The 20094-nt window shown below is 44.3% G+C and overlaps 1 protein-coding gene across 2 annotated transcripts in view; it reads left to right on the top strand.

The window, feature by feature from the left end:
• Positions 1-11090: 11090 nt before the first annotated feature.
• The window catches only part of epha10 (EPH receptor A10), a 146319-nt gene continuing 137315 nt past the window's right edge, over positions 11091-20094 (top strand). For both annotated transcript variants that reach the window (XM_076755217.1, XM_076755216.1), the window contains exon 1: positions 11091-11291. In XM_076755217.1, coding sequence (XP_076611332.1) covers positions 11213-11291 — 79 coding nt within the window. In that variant the 5' untranslated portion in view covers positions 11091-11212. The remainder of the gene's footprint in view (positions 11292-20094) is intronic.

Below are 20094 nucleotides of genomic sequence, written 5' to 3'. Positions count from 1 at the left end.
TAGCTGTCGATTCGACAGCAGTGATTTCTGAGCTCCTGTAATTTCAGAGTGAAGGCAAAATCAATGTTTCTGACACATAACAGCATGCAGCAGAACAATGCACAACAAGCAAACAATGGCTACTTTTTGTGTATGAAAGTTATACTAGCGATTTTCACCATAGTCATAACCACAGCAAACAACGTGTTATTATCTAACATGGCCATATACAAACATTGAATTAGGTTACATAAAGGTGGCATGGGTGGAGCTAGAAAGGCCGGGATGGCGGTTGAAGCACTGAGCGGCCATGACATTTAGATTAAACTGCTTATGAAGTCAGTGGGGACAGCCAGTGCAGGTTAGCCTACACAGATGCAATGATAAGACTGTGTCAAGCCAGCAAGTATCTGCTGTTTAAAAGTTGAAGGTATACTGGGCTACATAAGAATTCTCACCCCACATTTGGCACATTTTACTGTGTTTGGATAACTTCATTTGCATTTTGCATTTTCTCTTATTAGTACTCTTTGAATGTGACATCCTGTTCTTACACTGGAGCATCTTTTTCAGAAAGAAGAAGACTATCCAAAGTCTTTCTGTAATCATAAACAGCCCTCACTGAGAGGCTTTTTTTCCTCACCGAGCTATCAACTGTAATCTACCTCTGGTGATTCTTTTTCTGAGAGTGGCCAGAAAAAGAGAGAGAAGACGATATGCCATCTGTTAAGCTTCAAGATAACAGCGATGAATGCCTCAGCTCTGCTGCAACCCAATCTATGGCAGAGTATTGATATGAGATTGGTTTGTACTGTAAGTAGACCTCTTGGACCGGTGTTATTGCCGGCATCCAACCATAATATTCATATTCATTTTTTTTGTAAGATCCAATCTTAGTGCAATTTGAAGTCCTCATCATCCAGCACCAAGGAATAAACATGGGTGATGGAACCAGCTTGACCCTGGTCAGAGACCTCTATTATGCCTCACATCTCTGCAGGAGTCTGTCTGTGTGGTTGTCTCCTCCTCTTCTCCTGGCCATGCATATTTCTCTCTCTTTATTGTCCCCTCGCTTGGCCTCACAGTAACCTAATACCTGCCAACAGTCCAGCCGCTGCTGGACCCCTGAGCTGAACCATTTTCCTTTATGTAAATCTACAATCTCTCTCCATATTTCTTTCATTTTCTTGTATTTAAAATGTTTTTTCTACAGATTGTACATTCCCATATTTAAAGTCTTTCAATATTTGTACTTGCAATTACATTTCTCACGCTAAATACACATGTGCTAGCTGGGTACTTTAAGCAGATAACACACAGATGTTAGCAGTCACGGCTGTCTGCAGTGCAGTGTCACACTTACACATTACACAAACCTAATTGAGACATACTAAAAAGAATACAACATATATTTTAATCTGGTTCACCATTAATCTAAAGTATTTGTCTCCCCAAATTGGCTTTTTCATTCTTCCTCCTGATGTGCAAGCAGCGCCTTGTGGTGTGTGTCTGTGCGTGTGCATTACTTTCCATTGAAGCCCATAATGAGGAGCAGTAGGAGGGTGAAGAGCCGATTTCTTGCATGTTTCTATGACTACAGAAAGCACAGAGATGTATGTCCTAATTGCTACAGTGACGATATTATTAAACTACCTTTGCTTTTTGCAGCTCTAATCTAATTTATACACCCTGTGCCCCGCTGCTTAATTACACAGCATGCCACACGTGACACCACATGTTATTTATTTGTGCACTGAGGCTGAGCCCTGCGTGTCAAAGCCATGATGAGGTGTCATCTGCAAAATAATTTCCTGTGACATATCTCAAAATATCTTACAGTGGGCGACATTCTGCAAATAATACCACAGCGCCATTTGGGTTATATGACATAAAGATAAAGATGAAGCTGTGTCCAGTAGTATGAATATGGGAGACACTGAATCACTTTAATGGCCAATAATGAAATTCAAACCTTGGATCTACAAAACCAAATGACACAAACATTAATCTGCACACACTGTACACGTCCATCCATGCTGCCTTTTATGCTACCACACACGAAATGTATAGGTTACACAATCAATAACGTAATTACTGTCATTGTGCAGCGAACGCCCGGAGCTGACCCTGTATGACCTGGTCCACATGCTAAAGAGTCTTCAAACCCGAAATAACCTGCGATGCACATGCATGAACACACATTATGTGCTTCTCCTGCAACCCACCACACACACACACACACACACACACACACACACACACACACACACACACACTCAAAGGAAAAGAGGGATACCACTGCAGTATAATTTGTCTCTCGTGATGAATCCCCATCGGTGTCTCCTGCGACAACCAGCCCATGCTGACAAACCAGCACATTTTTCACTCTCAGTCCAGCGCTCCCTCTCTCCCCCTTTTTCTCTCTGTTTCCCTCATACTTAAATCAATTGATTTTTCATGCCCTTCTCTCCCTCACCTTTTCTCCATGAGGAGAAAAAAATGTACATGGCCCCAAATTGTGGTTGCTGGGATCACTCTCGTTATTAAGAAGGAAATTTGATGCCGTGGCTTTGACTCCTGCAGGACGCACTGCGGCGCGCTGTGCTTCCTTTTCACAGCTGGAGCCGACAAAATTGGTTTTGCATGTTTGGCTATGTAGGTTTCCCAACATGGCCCCCCGCTGTTTAGCAGTAAAGATGAAACACACTGTTTTCTTTTTTTTCTATAGTCATCCTGAAACATCTTTTTTGCTGCTCCATTTTTAATGATGAGACTTTAGTTTAACACTTTGTCTTTGTAAAAAGCCGAAAAGAGAGTCAGCATTTTGCGTCACTGAATTTTGACCACAAGAGACGGAAAAAACAGCCGAACAGAGAGCTGCAAAAGCGGGCGGGTAGAGGGAGGAAAAGAAGTGAGACGAAGACAAAAAAAATGACTGAGAGGATGAAGGGTGTGCAGAGGGAGAAGAGGAGGGACAGGGAGGGAAAAAAAGGTAAAAAAGGTGGTTATGGGAACTGAAATAGAGGTGGGGAAAAAAAAGCAAAAGAAGTCACAGTTGTTCCATTTTCCTGGCTGTCTGAACTCGGCTCTAAAAATTGGAAACAGTGGCGTTCCCTAATCTCCCATCACCTGCACAGAGTGTATTCAGCGTCTGATAAACCGCCCTGCAACCCTGAACTGCCACACACACACACACACACACACACACACACACACACACACTCACGCTCACACACATATTTGAATATAAAAGGATCATCCCTCTAAAGAAGAACACACACAAAGCTCCATACGAACCAAGGCCGTTTGTGTAAACTGTATAATTGAACTTTATCTAAAGTCACGATAGGTTTGTGCTATCTGTGTTGATATTTAAAAATACCGGCGCAGTAGCAGTGGCGGCTGGAATAACAATCCTTTGGAAAAAGCGATATCGGATTCAGTTCCTGCCGAGTGAGTCGCCTCAGAACCGGCCTGCTGTGGTCGAGAAATGAGGCTGCTGGGCAGATGTCATATCCGGGAATGTGTCGGCGAGCAGTAGATCACACTGTATATTCCTGATTACTTAGTCATGGGCCTTATCTGCAAACTGCCACATGGCTACTTGACAGTTGGCTTGGCCCTGCCGTTGCTGCGTCCTCCTTTCTACCTCAACATCTCCCTCTTTCTCTCGCTCTTTTTAAGTCTTATTTAAATTTACATTTTGCTCCACACCTTTTCTTTCTCGGTGTCCATCTCCCCTCTGTCTCTTCCGTTCCACTCTGTCTCTCTCTCTCTCTCTCTCTCTCTCTCTCTCTCTCTCTTTTCACCCTCTGGTAACAAAATTAAAAGATGAGTTTCACAGAGGAAAGATAAAAAGTTGGTGAATAACAACAGAGCAGGATTTGTTTCTCATGTTTATCTTTTCTGCCCAAAGCTATCTAATACTTTTCAGGATGACTTAATGCTTAATATAATCTTTTTCAAATGTCTGAGTCCTCTTAACTTCAGGAAATTGGAACCAAGAATGGTGTTAGCGAGATCTTGTTTGTGACTAGCATTAAAAATTGAGCCCCGCTGTGCTACCTTGTTATTCCAATTGCCTAAGTGTTCAGCCGGAAATGTCAGGTCAGAAGTAAAAATGCAAAAACCCCGCCTGGAAACAGCCCCACTTCAAAAGCAACATCACCTCAATTACATGAGATCCTTTATTTTTGGCCGCAGCATCCGCGAGTAGTGGAGCTAATTGAAGAGTCTAATTCCAAAGTGAGGTATGAGAAAATTAATTTCATCCAACCATAACAAAGTCCAGAGAACAGGACTGCGAGTAAGCTAAGCTGCTTAATCATCAATCACATTTTGAAATGACTGTTTCAGGTATGTGGAACGCTTAAGTGTTCAGGTGGATTCAGTGCATTTAAGATTCCAGCTTCTACACTGCAAACATGTTGGGTACTTCTGTTTGAGAATATACATTTTCCTCTACTTTGTACTGCTGCACTGCTACATTTTCTACTTTTTATTCCACTTAATAGCTAATATTACTTGCTGCTAAGATTTTACATTTAAAAACACGTGATACGCTTATAAAGTACAACAAATGGTTCAAGGTTAAAGCAGTGGTTTCCAATTTTTGTGCCTTTTGTGTCTATGAAACATCAGACATTTCACCAGAGAGTAATTTCCTCTGTTCACCTCTCAGATGGTGTAATTACCTCCACCAAGGGGGTCATGTGTCTGGTCCGGTTTGTTTGTCTGTTTGTCAGCAGGATTACGGAAAAACTGCTGGCCCAGTTTTCATGAAACATGCCTGAAGCGTGTTGCATGAGCCAAGGAAGAGTTTCACGTTTTGGAGCGGATGTGAGTCACAGGACAGATGCACAAATTTTTCCATAACGTTGCGAGATAGGGCATTTGGCCCCGGTGGAATAAATGCTATACATCTTAAAATCCAGTGCGTGGTAGTTATGTTCAGTGACAGAACAGAGCCAGGTCTAGAAATGAGATGACTCCATATTCACAGGTACCAGTAACCCCCCGGGGAGGCCGACACATGTAGCTGCTCAGGCTTCATAGTCGTTGTGCAGCACTTGACAGAACAGCTGTAACATCACCACAACTGTGACTGCGTTGTTTTCTCAAGCTGAGCTGTAGTTAGGAGACGCACATTCACACATTTCATCCAACTAATTACACTCTTACCCACATCCAAATGTGAGTTGTCTGCAGTGAACTCACATATTAGTCACAGGGGAGATTTTTCTGCAGTATTTTTACTTTGATACTTGGGTGGGTTTTGAATGCAGGACTTTTACTTGTAATGGAGTACTTTTACATGGTTGTATTGGTACTTTCACTGAAGTAAAGACTCAGGTTTTCTTCCACCATCCCGTCGTAAGACTCCGTCGAATGACCTTGATGACACCACATACTCTTTTAGGCGGAACTAATTGCGACACGAGGACTCATTAGCCAATGACAGCAGTCCTCCCATGGGCGGCTTTACCCATCTTTCCCAGGACGAGCCACCCTGACACCGGCGTGACCTACTTCTTAAATGAGACTGATGTAAAGATTTTTTTAAAAGTGACTCATCCTGGTTACAAATTTGATTCCAGTTTCTGCAGTAAGACCTTTCCTCCTCTGATCTCACTTTGACGCCACACGTGATGTTTGAAGTCTGATTTATAGTCGACGCACACGTAAAGGTTATTATCTCAATGGCATTAATAAAAGAAAAGTATGATTGTAATAAATCCACTAACAAATCACAAACAGGCTATTATAGGAATAGTAATGAAAGCGATAAAAACAATCCGTCCAGACGTATCATTAGAGCATATCTGTAATCTAATTTCATTATGACGTGTTGGTGTGATTAACGCATGGCAGCTAATCATCTCATAAAGGGAATGACGATTCTCTGCACACCCGTCTGAATAAAGCAGAGAGTGACGCCTGCTCCCCCTGTGCGCATTTAAAACACTCCGTATCTGTTATTGTCACCACTGCTTCGTGTGTGGGCACGGGGATGTGTGTGTGTGTGTGTGTGTGTGTGTGTTCTGTATATGTGTGTAGGCGTATATCTCTTTCAAAGACACATTAACACCTTTTCACTTGGCAGCGTTTACAGGGTCCCGTCTTGGGAATAACACCGCTATGGTACAATACATCTGGGACTTGTAGCCCACTGTTATCAAACACCCGCTCTCTCCATCGCCCCATTTACTCGCCTCTCCTCCTCTTTCCCTCCCTTTCTCCCTTCTCACCTCCCACCACAACCCCTCTTCACTCCTCCCACGCTTCCCTTGAATCCCAAAGGGTGTCAAAAAATTGCTGTGACATTATGCAGAAGGAGGAGGAAGAAGAGGGGACAGCGGGGGTGCCAAACCTGCGCCATGTCCGCACTAATACGCCTTTTGTACCAGTGTCCTAGTATGACACGGGCACTAGACCTGCTTTGGGGTCACTGTGATGAACTGATAAGCCAGAGAGTTACATAAAAGTTCAACTTCAGTCTTCCTTAGTTCAGCCACACATGCACACTTTCTCCTCCCTCCTTTACTCTTTCTTTCTCTTTTCAGGGAGTTAAATGATACAAAACTGGGTTCAAAATCGGGATATTAAATCAATTTTCATGAGTGATATTAACGTTAGTTCCCGCTGGTCAGTGGTGTGTGTATAGATCAGCTCAGCCTCTGTGTATCTCTGTGTTTTGGTCCGCTGTACACACCAGGTTGTTTTTCACATATGAAAGGTGAGCTTCTGAAAACTCTGCAGATCAGATGCATCTGGAGACGTTGACCTCATGTTTAAGCAGGATTGGTGAAAACTGAGCTTTTGGAAAACAGTTATGTAAGCCTGCTGAGCCACGGTCAGTGTGTCAGTGCATTAAACACCCAGTGAAGCTCTGTTATTTATCTCCATTAGTATTTCTTTATGTGATGACTCTTCATCATGTTGAAACACAGTGTGCAGTCAGTGATCGGGGACGACAGGAGGGGATAGAGTGGAAGAAGAGGAAAATTATTTGGACCTTTTTGCCTTTTCCTGACGCATCGTGGAGAGCTGAGCAGGAAATGTGGAGAGAGAGGAGGTGGAGGCATGTGACAAAGATCCTGAGCTAGAATCAAACATAGTGGTTTACGTGGCACACGTCTCAGCCCCGAGGCCATCTTGACCCCCCCCCCCCAGAGCAGAAGCCCAGAGAAGAAACTTAGCTTTGTTTGTTCCATGTTTCAGTGGGAATGGAAATCTTTAAAAAAAAACGACTCAGCTTCAGGCAGTTTTTGTAACCAGCATCTTCAGCGTCAGCCAGCTGAGCGTGGATAATGTGGAACACTCGTATGACTGAGAGTGCACCTACATATTCACGCACACCTCCCAATTTCTCTTTGTTCCTCCCTCGTTCTGCTTGGTTGACTGGGGAAACAGCCAGGGAACAGAAAAGGTCAAGTGACTCTGCTCCCTCCTCGCCTCCTCCTCCTCTTCCTCCTCTCTCTCTAATATGTCTGTGAGGAGGAGCAGAGAGGGTGGGGCCTGCGGAGAGCATCACCGTGAAATTGTCGCATAGTAATAAACCGACAAAACTGAGCTGCACATACATGTATGAGTGCTGGAATTGACATTTATTTACTGCTTCGACACCACCCGCCCCCCACCCCCTCTGTACACTAACAGCTGGTGATTTACATCTCTTTTTTTTTTTTTTATTTTCCCTGGTGATTGTTCTCCTGATCAATAATGCAAACACATGGTTGGGGTTGGGGGCGTTGCGGTAGACTCATTCATTGTGTGTTGGCACGTGTGGACAGAGGGCAACAGGGAAAAGTATTGTATGTGCGCAAAGCAATCAAGCAAAATGGAGCTGGAGACTTTCTTGGACGCTCGAGGCTGTCGATATTCAGGATTGTCAACAATTTCCTTGATGAGACTAACCAGTAGCCTGTTTGTGTCTCGCTAAAGTGACCCACACTGCTGATGACATGCTCATTCTGGACCATAAAAGTGGGCGTTTTAGGTTTTTTCTGATGGTGCTGCTCTTGTCCATACAGGCTTATTTATTTGAATTTTGTTGGTACTACACTTTGAATAAAGTATAGAAGCTTTATATTATGTGTTTATTCAGCCACTCTGTTGTGTTGGCCTCTCTATCTATCTTATGAATATTATCTTGTAAAACTTAAAACATGGGAATGTGAGAAACTGCTAGATACTGTAGTATTAGTGATGGAAGTACACGGTGGTGACAGAAATGGTAAATTAATGCATACTTCATACCACCCATGCACAAGTCCGTGCCAGACTTGGGTCCGTCCCATTAAAAAAGTCTGGACACGCCGCTTCAGTGGGTGCTTAATGTTTTGGTAAAAACACACCAAAGGTGACACGTTTTAAAAATTCCTTTTGAAATCCAGCAGATGTGGTCGTGGCGGACATGCGATGTGAGACTGAGAGCATAAAAGAGAGTGTTGTGTGCATGTAGGTAATGGACTGCGAGGGGAGACAGTGAGTGAGCGGGGCTGTTGGCCTCTGTCCTTGGTGAGTAATGACCACAGAGGAGGACAGATGATCATGTTCATCAGCTCCCAGAACTGAGGATACCAGCCCCCCTGCTGGGGAGGATCAGTCAGGCTGATGGCCCATAATCTGTGTGTGTGTGTGTGTGTGTGTGTGTGTGTGTGTATGTGTGTGCGTGTGCGTGTGCGTGTGCGTGTGTGTGTGAGAGCCTGTGGTTTGTGCAGAGAGAGCAGGGATGGAGGGAGAGGGGGCTGGGTGACAACTGTGATAATGACTCTTACTGTTGATTATGGAGCATATAGGAGGGAGCGTGCGTGCGTGCGTGCGTGCGCGCATACCATTGTACACAGAGGGGGAGTTTGAGTGTGTGTGGTATTAAAAGTACTTATTACATTTATTACAGAGCTGTTTTATGTCTGGCAGTTGCAGGGCTTGCTTAAGGGGAAAATTAGGTGTGCTGACTAGCCTTTTCATTAGCACGTCATTAAAGTTTGAAAAGTAGCGAAATAGCCGAGGCTGGCTGTACACACTGAAGAGCTGCCAAGTGGAGGCTCGCTATCGTTAAGGCCAGTTTATGTTTCTGAGGAAGTTTCCGCTTTGAGCTCGACTCTCTGATCAAAACCTGAGCTCTGCATTCAGTTTTCATCCAGGAAGCTGTAAGCTTCATTGTACAGTGAGTGAAAATACGATCAACAGACACATGAGTGAGCTTTTTGGGGGTAATTGTGAATTGCAGAGCCGCATTGTTCTTTAAACAGAAGAATAAGTAGACTTTCTCACTGAATTCAGTTAACGGAAATGCATTTTTATGTTCTCGATGAGCTTTGTTGACAAGCTCCGCACTCCATTTCAAATTCTTTCAATGAACCATGTGATGATTTTCTTTAAATGAATTCAGAGCAGAGAGAGCTCTTTGAATCCAGTGCAGCCCTCTCCGTTCAGCACTCAGAAAAACTGATTGGAGATTCAACCTGTGTTCACATCACTAGTTTTCTCTTTGCCAACAACAACAAAAAAAAACTGTATCTTGCATGTCAATCAGCAATAAGCCGTATTGCTTTCCAAGCTAAACTGTGAGAGTGATCAATTCAGCGCAGTGTTTGTGCACGTGCTTTGTGTGTGTGTGTGTGTGTCTGTGTCTGTGTCTGTGTGTGTGTGTGTGTGTGTGTGTGTCTGTGTCTGTGTCTGTGTGTGTGTGTGTGTACTGTATATGTGTGTGGCTACGACAATGAGAGACAGAGCACGGGACTGTTAAGTGTAGTCTGTGTGTTACAATGATGCAAACCCTTGAAACAGAACCTCCATGTTTCAGTTCATCTTGCTCTCGTCGCGTCTGAAGAAGCGCGCACACACACACACACACACACACACACACACACGCACAAACCCTGTGGAAAAGCTCGATAATGTTTTCTCGCTGCAGAATACTATGATCATGTCTGCTCACTTTAAGGCGCATCAAATCAATGGTCCCCTGAGAAAGAAAGTGATTTCCATTACAGAAATTATCTCAAGTCAATTTGTGGACTGTGTGTGGAAAGAGAAGTGTCAAATGTTCAAGTATGTCTATTCAGTTCTGGTGTTTTACAGTCGATGCTCAGTGGGATTCAGTTCATGTCAGTGGATTTGGGAACACTGACACAGATTTACAGGATTTTCTCCATTGTCATATTTTCACTTTTGTTTTGGTTTTATTTGTTCTGATACGGTTCTGTGCACATAATAAGGAAAAATACATCTGAGGATCTTTCTTAAAGACACCATTTAATTTGTCTTTAGCGCCTTCTCTAATTATTATAATTGCATAAGTGTCTGTGAATAGGAAAAAAAAAGGCAATCCTGCTGAAAATGTGTGTAATCCTGCATACGTGTGTTGCTCTCAGCCCCTTTGCTTTTAAAGGTCCAGGATTTAAGGGATCAACTGGCAGAAATGGAATATAATATTCAGAAGTAGTATTTCATCAGTGTATAATCAGCTGAAAATAAGATTCGTTGTGATGTGCACTGCCATGTTTCTACAGTAGCCCGCATGTTCCCTGTGAGCTTCCAAAGTCAACACATAACGGCTTCAGAGTCTCTTTCTACATTTTTGTCCATATAAATCACACATGCAGTTAAATTCACATGTTTAACTGACAAGTTTGTCAAGTGATCATATTAAAAAAATACTGTTTTACTAGATCTGATTCTTGTCTCACGTGTGTTATGAGTTTTGGTTGTGGCTGAAAACCTCTTCACTGAAATAGTAACACCAAACAGAGGGGCACCTGAGGACCCCTATCTGCGGAACAAAGATACTGAGATCCTTAAACGAGCGCAGGATTCTGAACAGAGGACTATAATCCGCACTAAACTCTGCACCACATCCACAAACCCAGGTCCTAACTTACCGAACCCCCTCTACTCCCTATAAAAGAGCGGCACTGCTGCGCGGTTCACTCTGTTGACTATACGGGAAACACCTGGCGCCGAGATTTCAGGTTGCGGCTTCTCGATAGGTCGACCCTCCCGTACCCTCGACTCCGCGTCCCACTTCATTGCGCTCGCCCGATGTCAATCTCGCACGTAAAGCCCTCCCCCGAGATATCAAATAGGCCGTGTGGCTCTCTGGATCCTGCACTGTTTGCCCAGACGGCGTCCGCTCCATCCAAACACTGAGTGCGTCTCTGCTGCGGTGCGTTGCGCGCAGGCTGGAGAGAGATGACAAGAGCCCCGCGGAACTGGCCAGACAAACATGGATCTCCATAAAACGCTGATTTCGGTGCTTTGGATATTATTGCTGAACCTAGAAGAAGACTGTCACGCCGAGGAAGGTATGTTAAAACGTGTTTTATCTTCTTTAAGCCAAACCGGTGTCCGCAGCGGGCGGCGTTGATCGACAGACAGATGTCCGCGGCGGAGATAGTTTGGCGTTTGCGCTTGTCCTGTGAGGAGAAGCAGGTGCCTCTAATGATGAGAGGGCGCGAGGAGACGTGAGTTAACACGGTCTTTAAATGGTTCAAACCGAACATGTGAAAGAGGAAGGTTTTTTTTCCCCCGCTCTCAAAACGCTGTAGCCTCCAGTGACAGATTTACGCATTTGAGCTCCGCGAACTAAACGCGTTTCCCCCACGAATAACCCCAATCTGCGAACAAATACTCTTTATTTAGATCGTTAGATTCTTTTTAATTTTACTTTCCCCCCAATTTCTACTAAGTCAAAATAGATAACATGCCATTCAGTAGATAAAATATCTTATCAAAACCCCGCACAGTTTGATTATTTACAGCATTCCGTCCAGCTCTGCAGACTGGGAACTAGTGGCTGATGTGGTCAAGCTGCTTAATGATTTTTGTCTAAAAGTCAGAAAACTGAGTAGAATTCATCCATTTCTAAGCCACACAGTAGCGCCACTGTCTGCTCCAACATCCAGTTTCTGATTTATTCATAAAGGAAAAGTCCGTTTGGTTTAGGCACCCGTTATGAGAAAGAGGTCCCCGGTCTGGTGTCACAAAGATCACGATTGTGTGCTGGGCTTTTTGTCACGGCATCTTTTGTGCAACTGGTCTCTTTGTCTTGTCCTCCTCCAGCAGCCGCCGACGCTGTGGCGCGGACGACAGGACGCATTAGGCTGATGCGTTATTGCTTATCCCACTGCGCGCAGCTCTCCCCCGTTTTCCAGCACGGCTCTTCTCTAATAACTGTTCCTTCTGTCAGATCTGAACAGCAGGACAGCTGCTTCACTTCCTTTGTCTTTCCATCTGTATTAAACCGAGAGTCATGATCAGAACAGGAATGCAGGGGAACAGTGTAGGACTCACTGAGTACTTCATCAAGATTTAATGCTGATGTGGATCGGGATTTGGATTGCTGGCTTGTTTAATTGCCCCCGTGCATCTGCACTGAAGTGTGTCAGAGAGTGAGGGAGCCTGTGGTCCAACAGTTTACTGGCAGCCTGGCAGGTTGCCACAGATAAATACTTTCTGCAGTCACAAGTTAGCCAAGATATTGTAAACCTGTATGACTTGTATCAGCTCAAACTGGCACACAGCTGATTGAAAGTGTGTGTGTGTGTTTCTTACCGGCTGGCTCAGGTGAAGCCGGGGAAGTGATCCTAATCAGTTCCGAGATTGTGAAGTGGAAAAGAACATAATGGCTTCAGACCCCCAGGCTCTTTCTAAAGAAGCACTTTATTGGCAAAGTATAGCAGAGTGGATTCAGATACACACTCATGCATGGGCCAAACACACACTCGCATACATCTACAGTATACGGGCTATAGAAAAGTACATCTGGCACGCTTACACACCTCACAGCCATACATCATTGACACACGTTAATGCACTGCTGGCACACGCAACTGCGGATCAAATGCACACACTCACTTGACACGGACATGTTGCTTGCATGCGAGCCTTCTCATGAAATATTCCACACATGCGTGGAGTACCATTTTCCTGTACTTAAGGGCCTCTTTAGCGCATGCAGATATGAACACCCGTGTGCACACACACACACACTTCCTCTCGAGCATTGGATGCAACACTCGCAGACTCATTGCCAGATTGATTTGGTTCCCTGGAATGCTGGGTAGCCAGATTTGGATGCTAGCTTTTGTTTAATTGATGTTGTGACAGCGATTAATTGCTGTGAAAGCAATGTGCTCCTGAAGGCTGCTATTGGCAGCGATTCTTCTCGCTGTTCGTGAGGATTTGGGGAGATAGAGAGAGCACTGGGGAGAATTCTCCCCTCTTTTGAATTCTCGGCCATTATATCCATGTTAATTGAGGCAACTTATCTACCTGTCTACTTGTATTCTGTTACAGTACGACACTCTGCCACGAGAGCTGTGTTTTAACAAAGGAAGCGTGCACCTAAATCGTACCTGTATTAGGGATTTTGAGAGTATTAAAACCTCCTATTAAATTATAGTACAATATTTGCAGTATGTGGCTCTTTGATCACTATTCATGAAATTTCTCTTTTGCAGACTGCCCTGGTGCCTATTTTAATGCTCAAGTAGCTTTTGTTCAGTTTTACAAGTCCCCTCGTGTTTGTCTTTGCTCTTATTTCATTTCCCATGTGCCAGCAGCATTTTCCTGTGTTGCAGATATGCAAGACAGCATTTTTTCTGTTGTAGTTCCCGGCCCTCCTCTTCTTTCTGTGTTCTTCCCACTGTCCTCTCATCTGTCATCCTCCTCTTCTTGCTCTCCTCTACTCCCTCTCCACCCTCTCCCATACATGCCTCCCGCATCCAGAGCTGACTTAGCAAACACTAATACGACCGGGTGTCCACGCCATCCCACACCGGCACCTCACACGCAGTCAATCCAGCCACTCCCCCTCCCTTCAGGCCGCTTTTCTCATTCCCCACGCCTCACCGCTAACACACCTTGGCATCTCATCGGGATCTCATTTACTTCCCTTCTCCTCCCTCTCCTTCCCACTGCATCCATCCATTCTGCAGCAAGCTGAGAGGGAGCGAGAGAGGGCACAGGCTGGGTACAGAACAATAGCGGCAGAGTGATGGCGGGGAGTGGAGTGATTGAGAGCGAGAGGGTCTCAGCGCAACCCGCGAGATCATCCTGTTTGTGCGGCCGGAGCTTTGTTTGATGCCTTGTCTTGTCAGAATGGCCGGGGTGACTTGACTGCGCTGTGTTCTCGGCAGGTACTCAGCCTGTTGTTTACCTGCAGCCTTATTACGCCGGCGTGCCTCTGGAACCTCTCGTGTCAAGCGTAATTTCAAATATACAGCTGACATTTTCCACCATGGTGCTGATGTGAGGGTAGTTAGGGATAAAGTCACAGTATGTGTACTATTAAACACGTCAGACATACACCAGTCTGTCAGCTGAAAAGTCTGCTAATTTAGAAAACTTTCACAATGTGACAGGTCCTTCTAGTCCTACAAGTTCGTTTTGAAAGGTTAGACGTGCTGTGAAGGACTTTCAGAGAGTGTTTTGTGCCTTTATGATTGTAATTCAGCATAGTTTGATTCTGTAGCATGCAATTTATATCCACCGCCAGTGCTGAGTGTCGCCGCTGGAAGTCTTTTATGTAGAAAAGCGAAAAATGGAGTTTTAAGTCGGTGGAAGGATTTGCAAAGTCTCCAACTTTTACGCTGGAGACTGCGGCTTTAATTCTGTCTCAGTGTACCCATTGACCCTGTGTGTGGAGTGTGTTTGTGTGTGCGTGCGTGGCAGCTCGGCGTACGACTGATCTCCGAACTCACCAGGAACTCTCGAATCATTTGTTTTTCTCCCGTTTCTCTCTTCTTCTTCTTGTCTCTGCAGTGAAGTCATAAGGTCTTGGCAGAAGCGCAATTTTTTTCCGTTCAAGCTGAAACATTTTCAACCTGCTCGGTCAAAACTTCACCTCAGTTTGCGCAGCCCAGGAGGATTTTGCTTCCTCTGGCATCTTTTCTTAGAGTTTATATGCAAGCCTTCACCTCTAAAATCATCTAGTATTGGCTTTTTTTTTCCCTTTATTTCCCATGATCCTTCCCTAAGCATAACCAGGCGTTTTGATTGTCTTAGACACAGTTGCACTTTCCACAACCAGCATCTTGAATATTAATAAAATAGTTTTAGTAAACTTTCCAAAGTCGGTCTGAAAAATTACCGCTGATACTTTTAGGACTTTAAAGAAATATTTAAAAATGTTGCCAAGGTTTTGCAGACTCCTCCATTATGAATGTTCTGCCTGGCGAGTGAGCTGTTCCTTTTGAGGTGGAGACTGTAGATTGAAACTTATCAGACCTGCTGCTTGTTTAACTGTTATTTCCTTAACAATAACAGCAGTATTTCATTTATTTTAAAAACCTGCTGCATTAGGACGCAAAGCCTTGGTACATCTGTTTACCGCTGATTTGAACACATCATAATCAAAGTAACTATTCATTATTAAACTCCACTCATATGTCATATGATTACTGAATCATATAATTAGTACTTAGAAGCAATCTGATTGACTAATATTGGGTTTACCAGCAATTGCCAGACTAGCAGTGGAGTAGCTCTCCACCCTCCCAGGCATCAATTGGGACTAATTGCCTGTGATTGATGCAGGCTTATTTCTGCTCTGCTGCCACTGCCGGGCCCAGTGCATCGGTCCATCTTTGGCTGGCAAGGACAGCCTTGGACCTGTGCGTGCTGGAGCAGATGACTGTGACCTCCGCGAGTATGAAAGGTCAGAGTGATTTGTGAAGATGGCAGGCGTAGCGACATTCTCTCGTCCAGGCCTCGGGGACGCTGTCATTTACGGGAGAGGGGGAGGAGGGCTGAAGACGGGAGGTACAGGTGCGGTGAAATGAATGGAGGCGGAGGAGAGAGCGAGAGAGAGGAGTCTCATCTAAAAATATGATGCATTACAAGCAGAGAAAGGAGACGGGGTGTGTCGGGTCGAGGGGTGACGAATATGGGAGGCTGAGCCGGAGCCAAAGCGAGGAGCAGTGGATGAGGGAGATCTATTGGGTGACCCTATTGGATCCCAATAGGGTCACCTGATTTTCTTTTGTACAGGCTAAGGACAGTAACTACAGCATCGGGGCTATTCTGCTGGATCGGCAAGAATGAGGAAAGGGTGGGAATGTGTGTGTGTGTGTGTGTGTGTGTGTGTGTGGGAGGGATGGTGGAGAAAGGAGAAAGAGCAGTCTTTGTGTGTGTGTGTGTGCATGTGGGAGGAAGGATGGGGGTTTAGCAGGTGTTTCAGCCATGTTGGACAGTGAGGAAGGGGCCCTGTGCAGCTGCCTGTGATAGATGGCGGAGCTACGCACTGTGCATCATTTTATTGATGAATCTATGCTGAAACATCTTCTTGTGCGCTATCTGTGTGTGTGTCAGTGCTTCTCACACATCTTTGCTTGCCTCTAAGAATGTGGAAGAAATTTTCTGCACCTTTTTTTTCCCATTCGTCTTCCTTTTTTGGCTGCTGTGTTTCCTGAGAAGCATCCTCACAACGTGCGGCTCTGGGAAGAGTTAAATCAGCGTAAACAAACTGCTTCCTGTCCGGGTGATTTCAAAGCATCTTCAGCAACTTGTTGTTATGGTGAATTATATTGAAATATGATGAAATGTTATTAATTTGTGCGGGTGATAATTAAATCATTGCAGCAGCAAAAGTAATTTAACAGTGAAAAGGAAGCTGAGAATATAGGCTGAAATCAGCAGCGGCAGTGGGAGAGAGAGAGAAACACCACTCATTCATGAAGTAGGATGATGCTCAGCTAGTTGATTAAACAACACAAAATGAACAATTTGTCAAGCAAAAACCTCCAACATTAACTGTCTTCAGCATTTTTTCTGTCTTATATCATAAATAGAATATGTTGACTGAAACAATTTATCAATTATCAATATAGTTGCGGATCATTTTCTGTTGATTGATCTAGTAATTAATTGAACAAAAGTTCCGCTTTTCCAAATAGAACCCTTGTTAACCACATGTATTTATTTAAGGTTCGTGGGTATCTACTATATGCATCAAGGTAACCAGGCGGTCGAGCTACATTATCTCTTATCATACAACAACACAGAAGATCAGTACAAGTGTGTAGCTGAAGGTGTGTGTGACTACATTTATTCATATAAGACAGAGTGAAAATGATCATCTGATGCTGCGTACTCTATGTGAAAAGTAAAGGAGTCTTGAAGCTCACAATGACTCATCAACCAGAGCTGCTTCAGCAAATGTACTTGTGCTTTCATGCCAGAGCCTTATGTAAACATCTCAAGGGTCTGTTCTCAAAAAGGTTCTTCAAAGGTCATATGCAGAAAAGTCTAATAAAAAAACATAACTGGAGAAAATTAAATTGAAAATGTCTCCCACCACCCACACCGCCAGCATCCTGGAGTTAAGACATATTTTTTTGCCTGATTTTTGTACGGATGCCTCAAACCCATTATTCATCTTTGCTGCTTTTGTTGGGATACTAATGGATTAGAGGAGTTTTTTTGTTGGCAGGCTTTTCAGTCCTGAGGTGTCTGAAGTTGATGAATGTCACTGGTGTGTATTTGTGTGGAGCTGGAGCTGTGCTCTTGGCAGAAATTTCTGCTCGGGGTGTTTTGCATTGAGAGTAAACACTAACCGCATTAATGCGAGGCTTGATGTGGGTGGGCATGTTGGGAATTGAACTGACAACTCGGCGGAGCTCAGTCCGTCTAACACCCTCACGCTCCCAGCTTTTCATTTCATTTGCTTGTTTTCCAATAGTAAAAACATCATCAGCCACTCATTTAGACTTTGGTATGAAAAACAGTTTCATGATGATGTATTGAGGCAAGCAGGATTTCTGTCTTATAAGACTTGGTTCAGTCCGACCACATACACTGCCAGTCTGATAAAGGCACCTGAGAACTCCACTACCTTAACAGCTCTGGTGGAAAATTTGTCTCCCCACATCCTGCTTCAGTTGGCCAGTTTTTCTTATTCCGTTGTTCACCTGATCCTGGATCAGTTATTGCAGATTTCAAGTGCTGAATGACCCTGCGTGACTCCAAAGTGGACTCAGATTTGCTTGCTGTTACACAATTTTGACCATGCACGCTCTAATGCATCAATTTCTTTTTAATCAAGAACCAGCTTTGGGGCTTTGTGAGTAAAATGCTGGGAAAGGAATTGTAACCTGTGTGTGTGTGTGTGTGTGTGTGTGTGTGTGTGTGTGTGTGTGTGTGTGTGTGTGTGTGTGTGTGTGTGGGGGGGGGGAGGCAGTGTTCTACCAGAGGTTAAATGTGTTGCCCTCCCTCTCAGATGTTGGCTTAGAGACCATCAGCCTCAATTGAGCCTGGTTTAGGCAGTCCCATCAGACTGTCATGGAGGTGACAGAGGTCCTGCAGTGAACAGCAAGACAAACACACACTCTCACAGTTTGTACGTGTACGGTTGTCCATGCTTCTCTAAACAATAATACACTTTTAGATCTGCACATTGTCTTTTGGCGAGACAAAAATTCAGGATTCGCCTGAAATACCACACGTTACCTGCACATATTTAATGCGGAACACTTTTTTTCATATAATTGCAAACTAACTTTAGTATAACTGGACCGGGTTGCTGGAATTTGAGTGAACATCTTTCATTTTTTTAATTTTTAGCTAATATTTTGCGTACTTTTTTGCCTTAATTGGATAGTGATGGCTATAAAGGCGCTCCAAATTTTGGTGAATTTGCCTTGATAAAGTCTTTAACAAACAAAATTTGTGACTTAAACCTAAACATCAGTTTGTGACACTTGGAGGAGACTGTTGCTGTTAATGATATTTCCCCCATTTCACCATGTTCACATCCATCTTGGAGAAATGCTGTTTGGAGCACGAGGTCATCCCACATGCTTTGAACGTTTTGGATTGGCTACAGCTGAGGCGATATTGTCCAGCAGTCCATATCCAGTTATGTAACAGTTATGTGAGCAGACAAGAGCGGGTCCTCGTCTTATTAAAACATGAGGCGCAGTCCTTTTCACGCGTCCATGTACCAGCCTGGCACATGTTTTAAAGACACACCAGAAACAGCATCTACTCAGACTCTCAGCTTCAGGCACATGCTCCCTTTCCAGCCAACACACACACACACACACACACACACACACACACACACACACACACACACGTGGCATACTTGGAGACCCCACACACCTCTACAGCTGAACTCCACCATTAGCTGCCCCTGTTCATCTCTGCTCTGCTGTGTCAGTGTCCGCCTCGCTGGCTCTGGCTGAGGACGGCTGGCCCGTGAACGCTGTTTCTTAATGTGCTTTTCATGTCCGCTTGTCTTGCTCGGCCATGTCTGACCCGATGACACATGTTAGGAGAACTTTTATTGTGTGTGTGTTGTAGAGGAGGAGAAAAAGCCTGCAGCTTACATCAGACATGTTTATACATGTACATCTTTCTGCGCTCTACTTTGCACTGTTATCATAAATGCTACATCATGCTTCTCCAGTCACATTTCTCCTGACCATCTCCAACCGCCTCTCATATATGTAGATACAGTAGACATCGTAATGAAAGTTTAATTCTTTTCTGTGCCTTTTACACGTGCATTTTCCAAAGCTGTGTTATGCAACATTTGTGCATTTGGACTGTGAAGAATGGCCCTTCACACATGCTCAGATACAATTGCGTGCGCTTGCCAATATTCAGAAACGCGCCAGCCATAAAGATACTGAGTCCTTCTCTAATGGCAGCCGTATGACAACTTTGGCAATTACTTACTTCGCTGAGCTGAATCAAGCTGCAGCACTTGTTAACAGACACGGAGAGAAACAGAGAGACTGAACACAGGCTGCTCTGTGTATGCGTGGTGCATTCAGGTGCTGGTTTAAACCTGTGGACATCTGAATGTCAAGTGTTGGCTGCTGCACAGCGTCGCATTAAAAAATTTCCTCCACCAATTTAGCTTTGCACACCATTGTCAGAGAGATATCTTCTTTCTTTTGTGTCATTCATTCTTCTTCCTTCATCAAACCTACCACCTACATTACCAAGATGCAACCCTAGCTTCCAACATTTCAGACGGAGATTCTGGTGTGTTATGCTAGTAGTGGCTAATGCAGCCTCAAACAGAGATGAGGAGAAGGCCACAGAGGGCTGCTAAGCTCCCTTCATTCTAACTCCACACCCCCAGATTTTTTCTCCATT

The sequence above is a fragment of the Chaetodon auriga genome, chromosome 17 (assembly GCF_051107435.1).
Source record: "Chaetodon auriga isolate fChaAug3 chromosome 17, fChaAug3.hap1, whole genome shotgun sequence".
Lineage (NCBI taxonomy): Eukaryota > Metazoa > Chordata > Actinopteri > Chaetodontiformes > Chaetodontidae > Chaetodon > Chaetodon auriga.
Note: the sequence above shows the minus strand (reverse complement) of the source record. Positions and strands in the feature narration are given on the sequence as shown.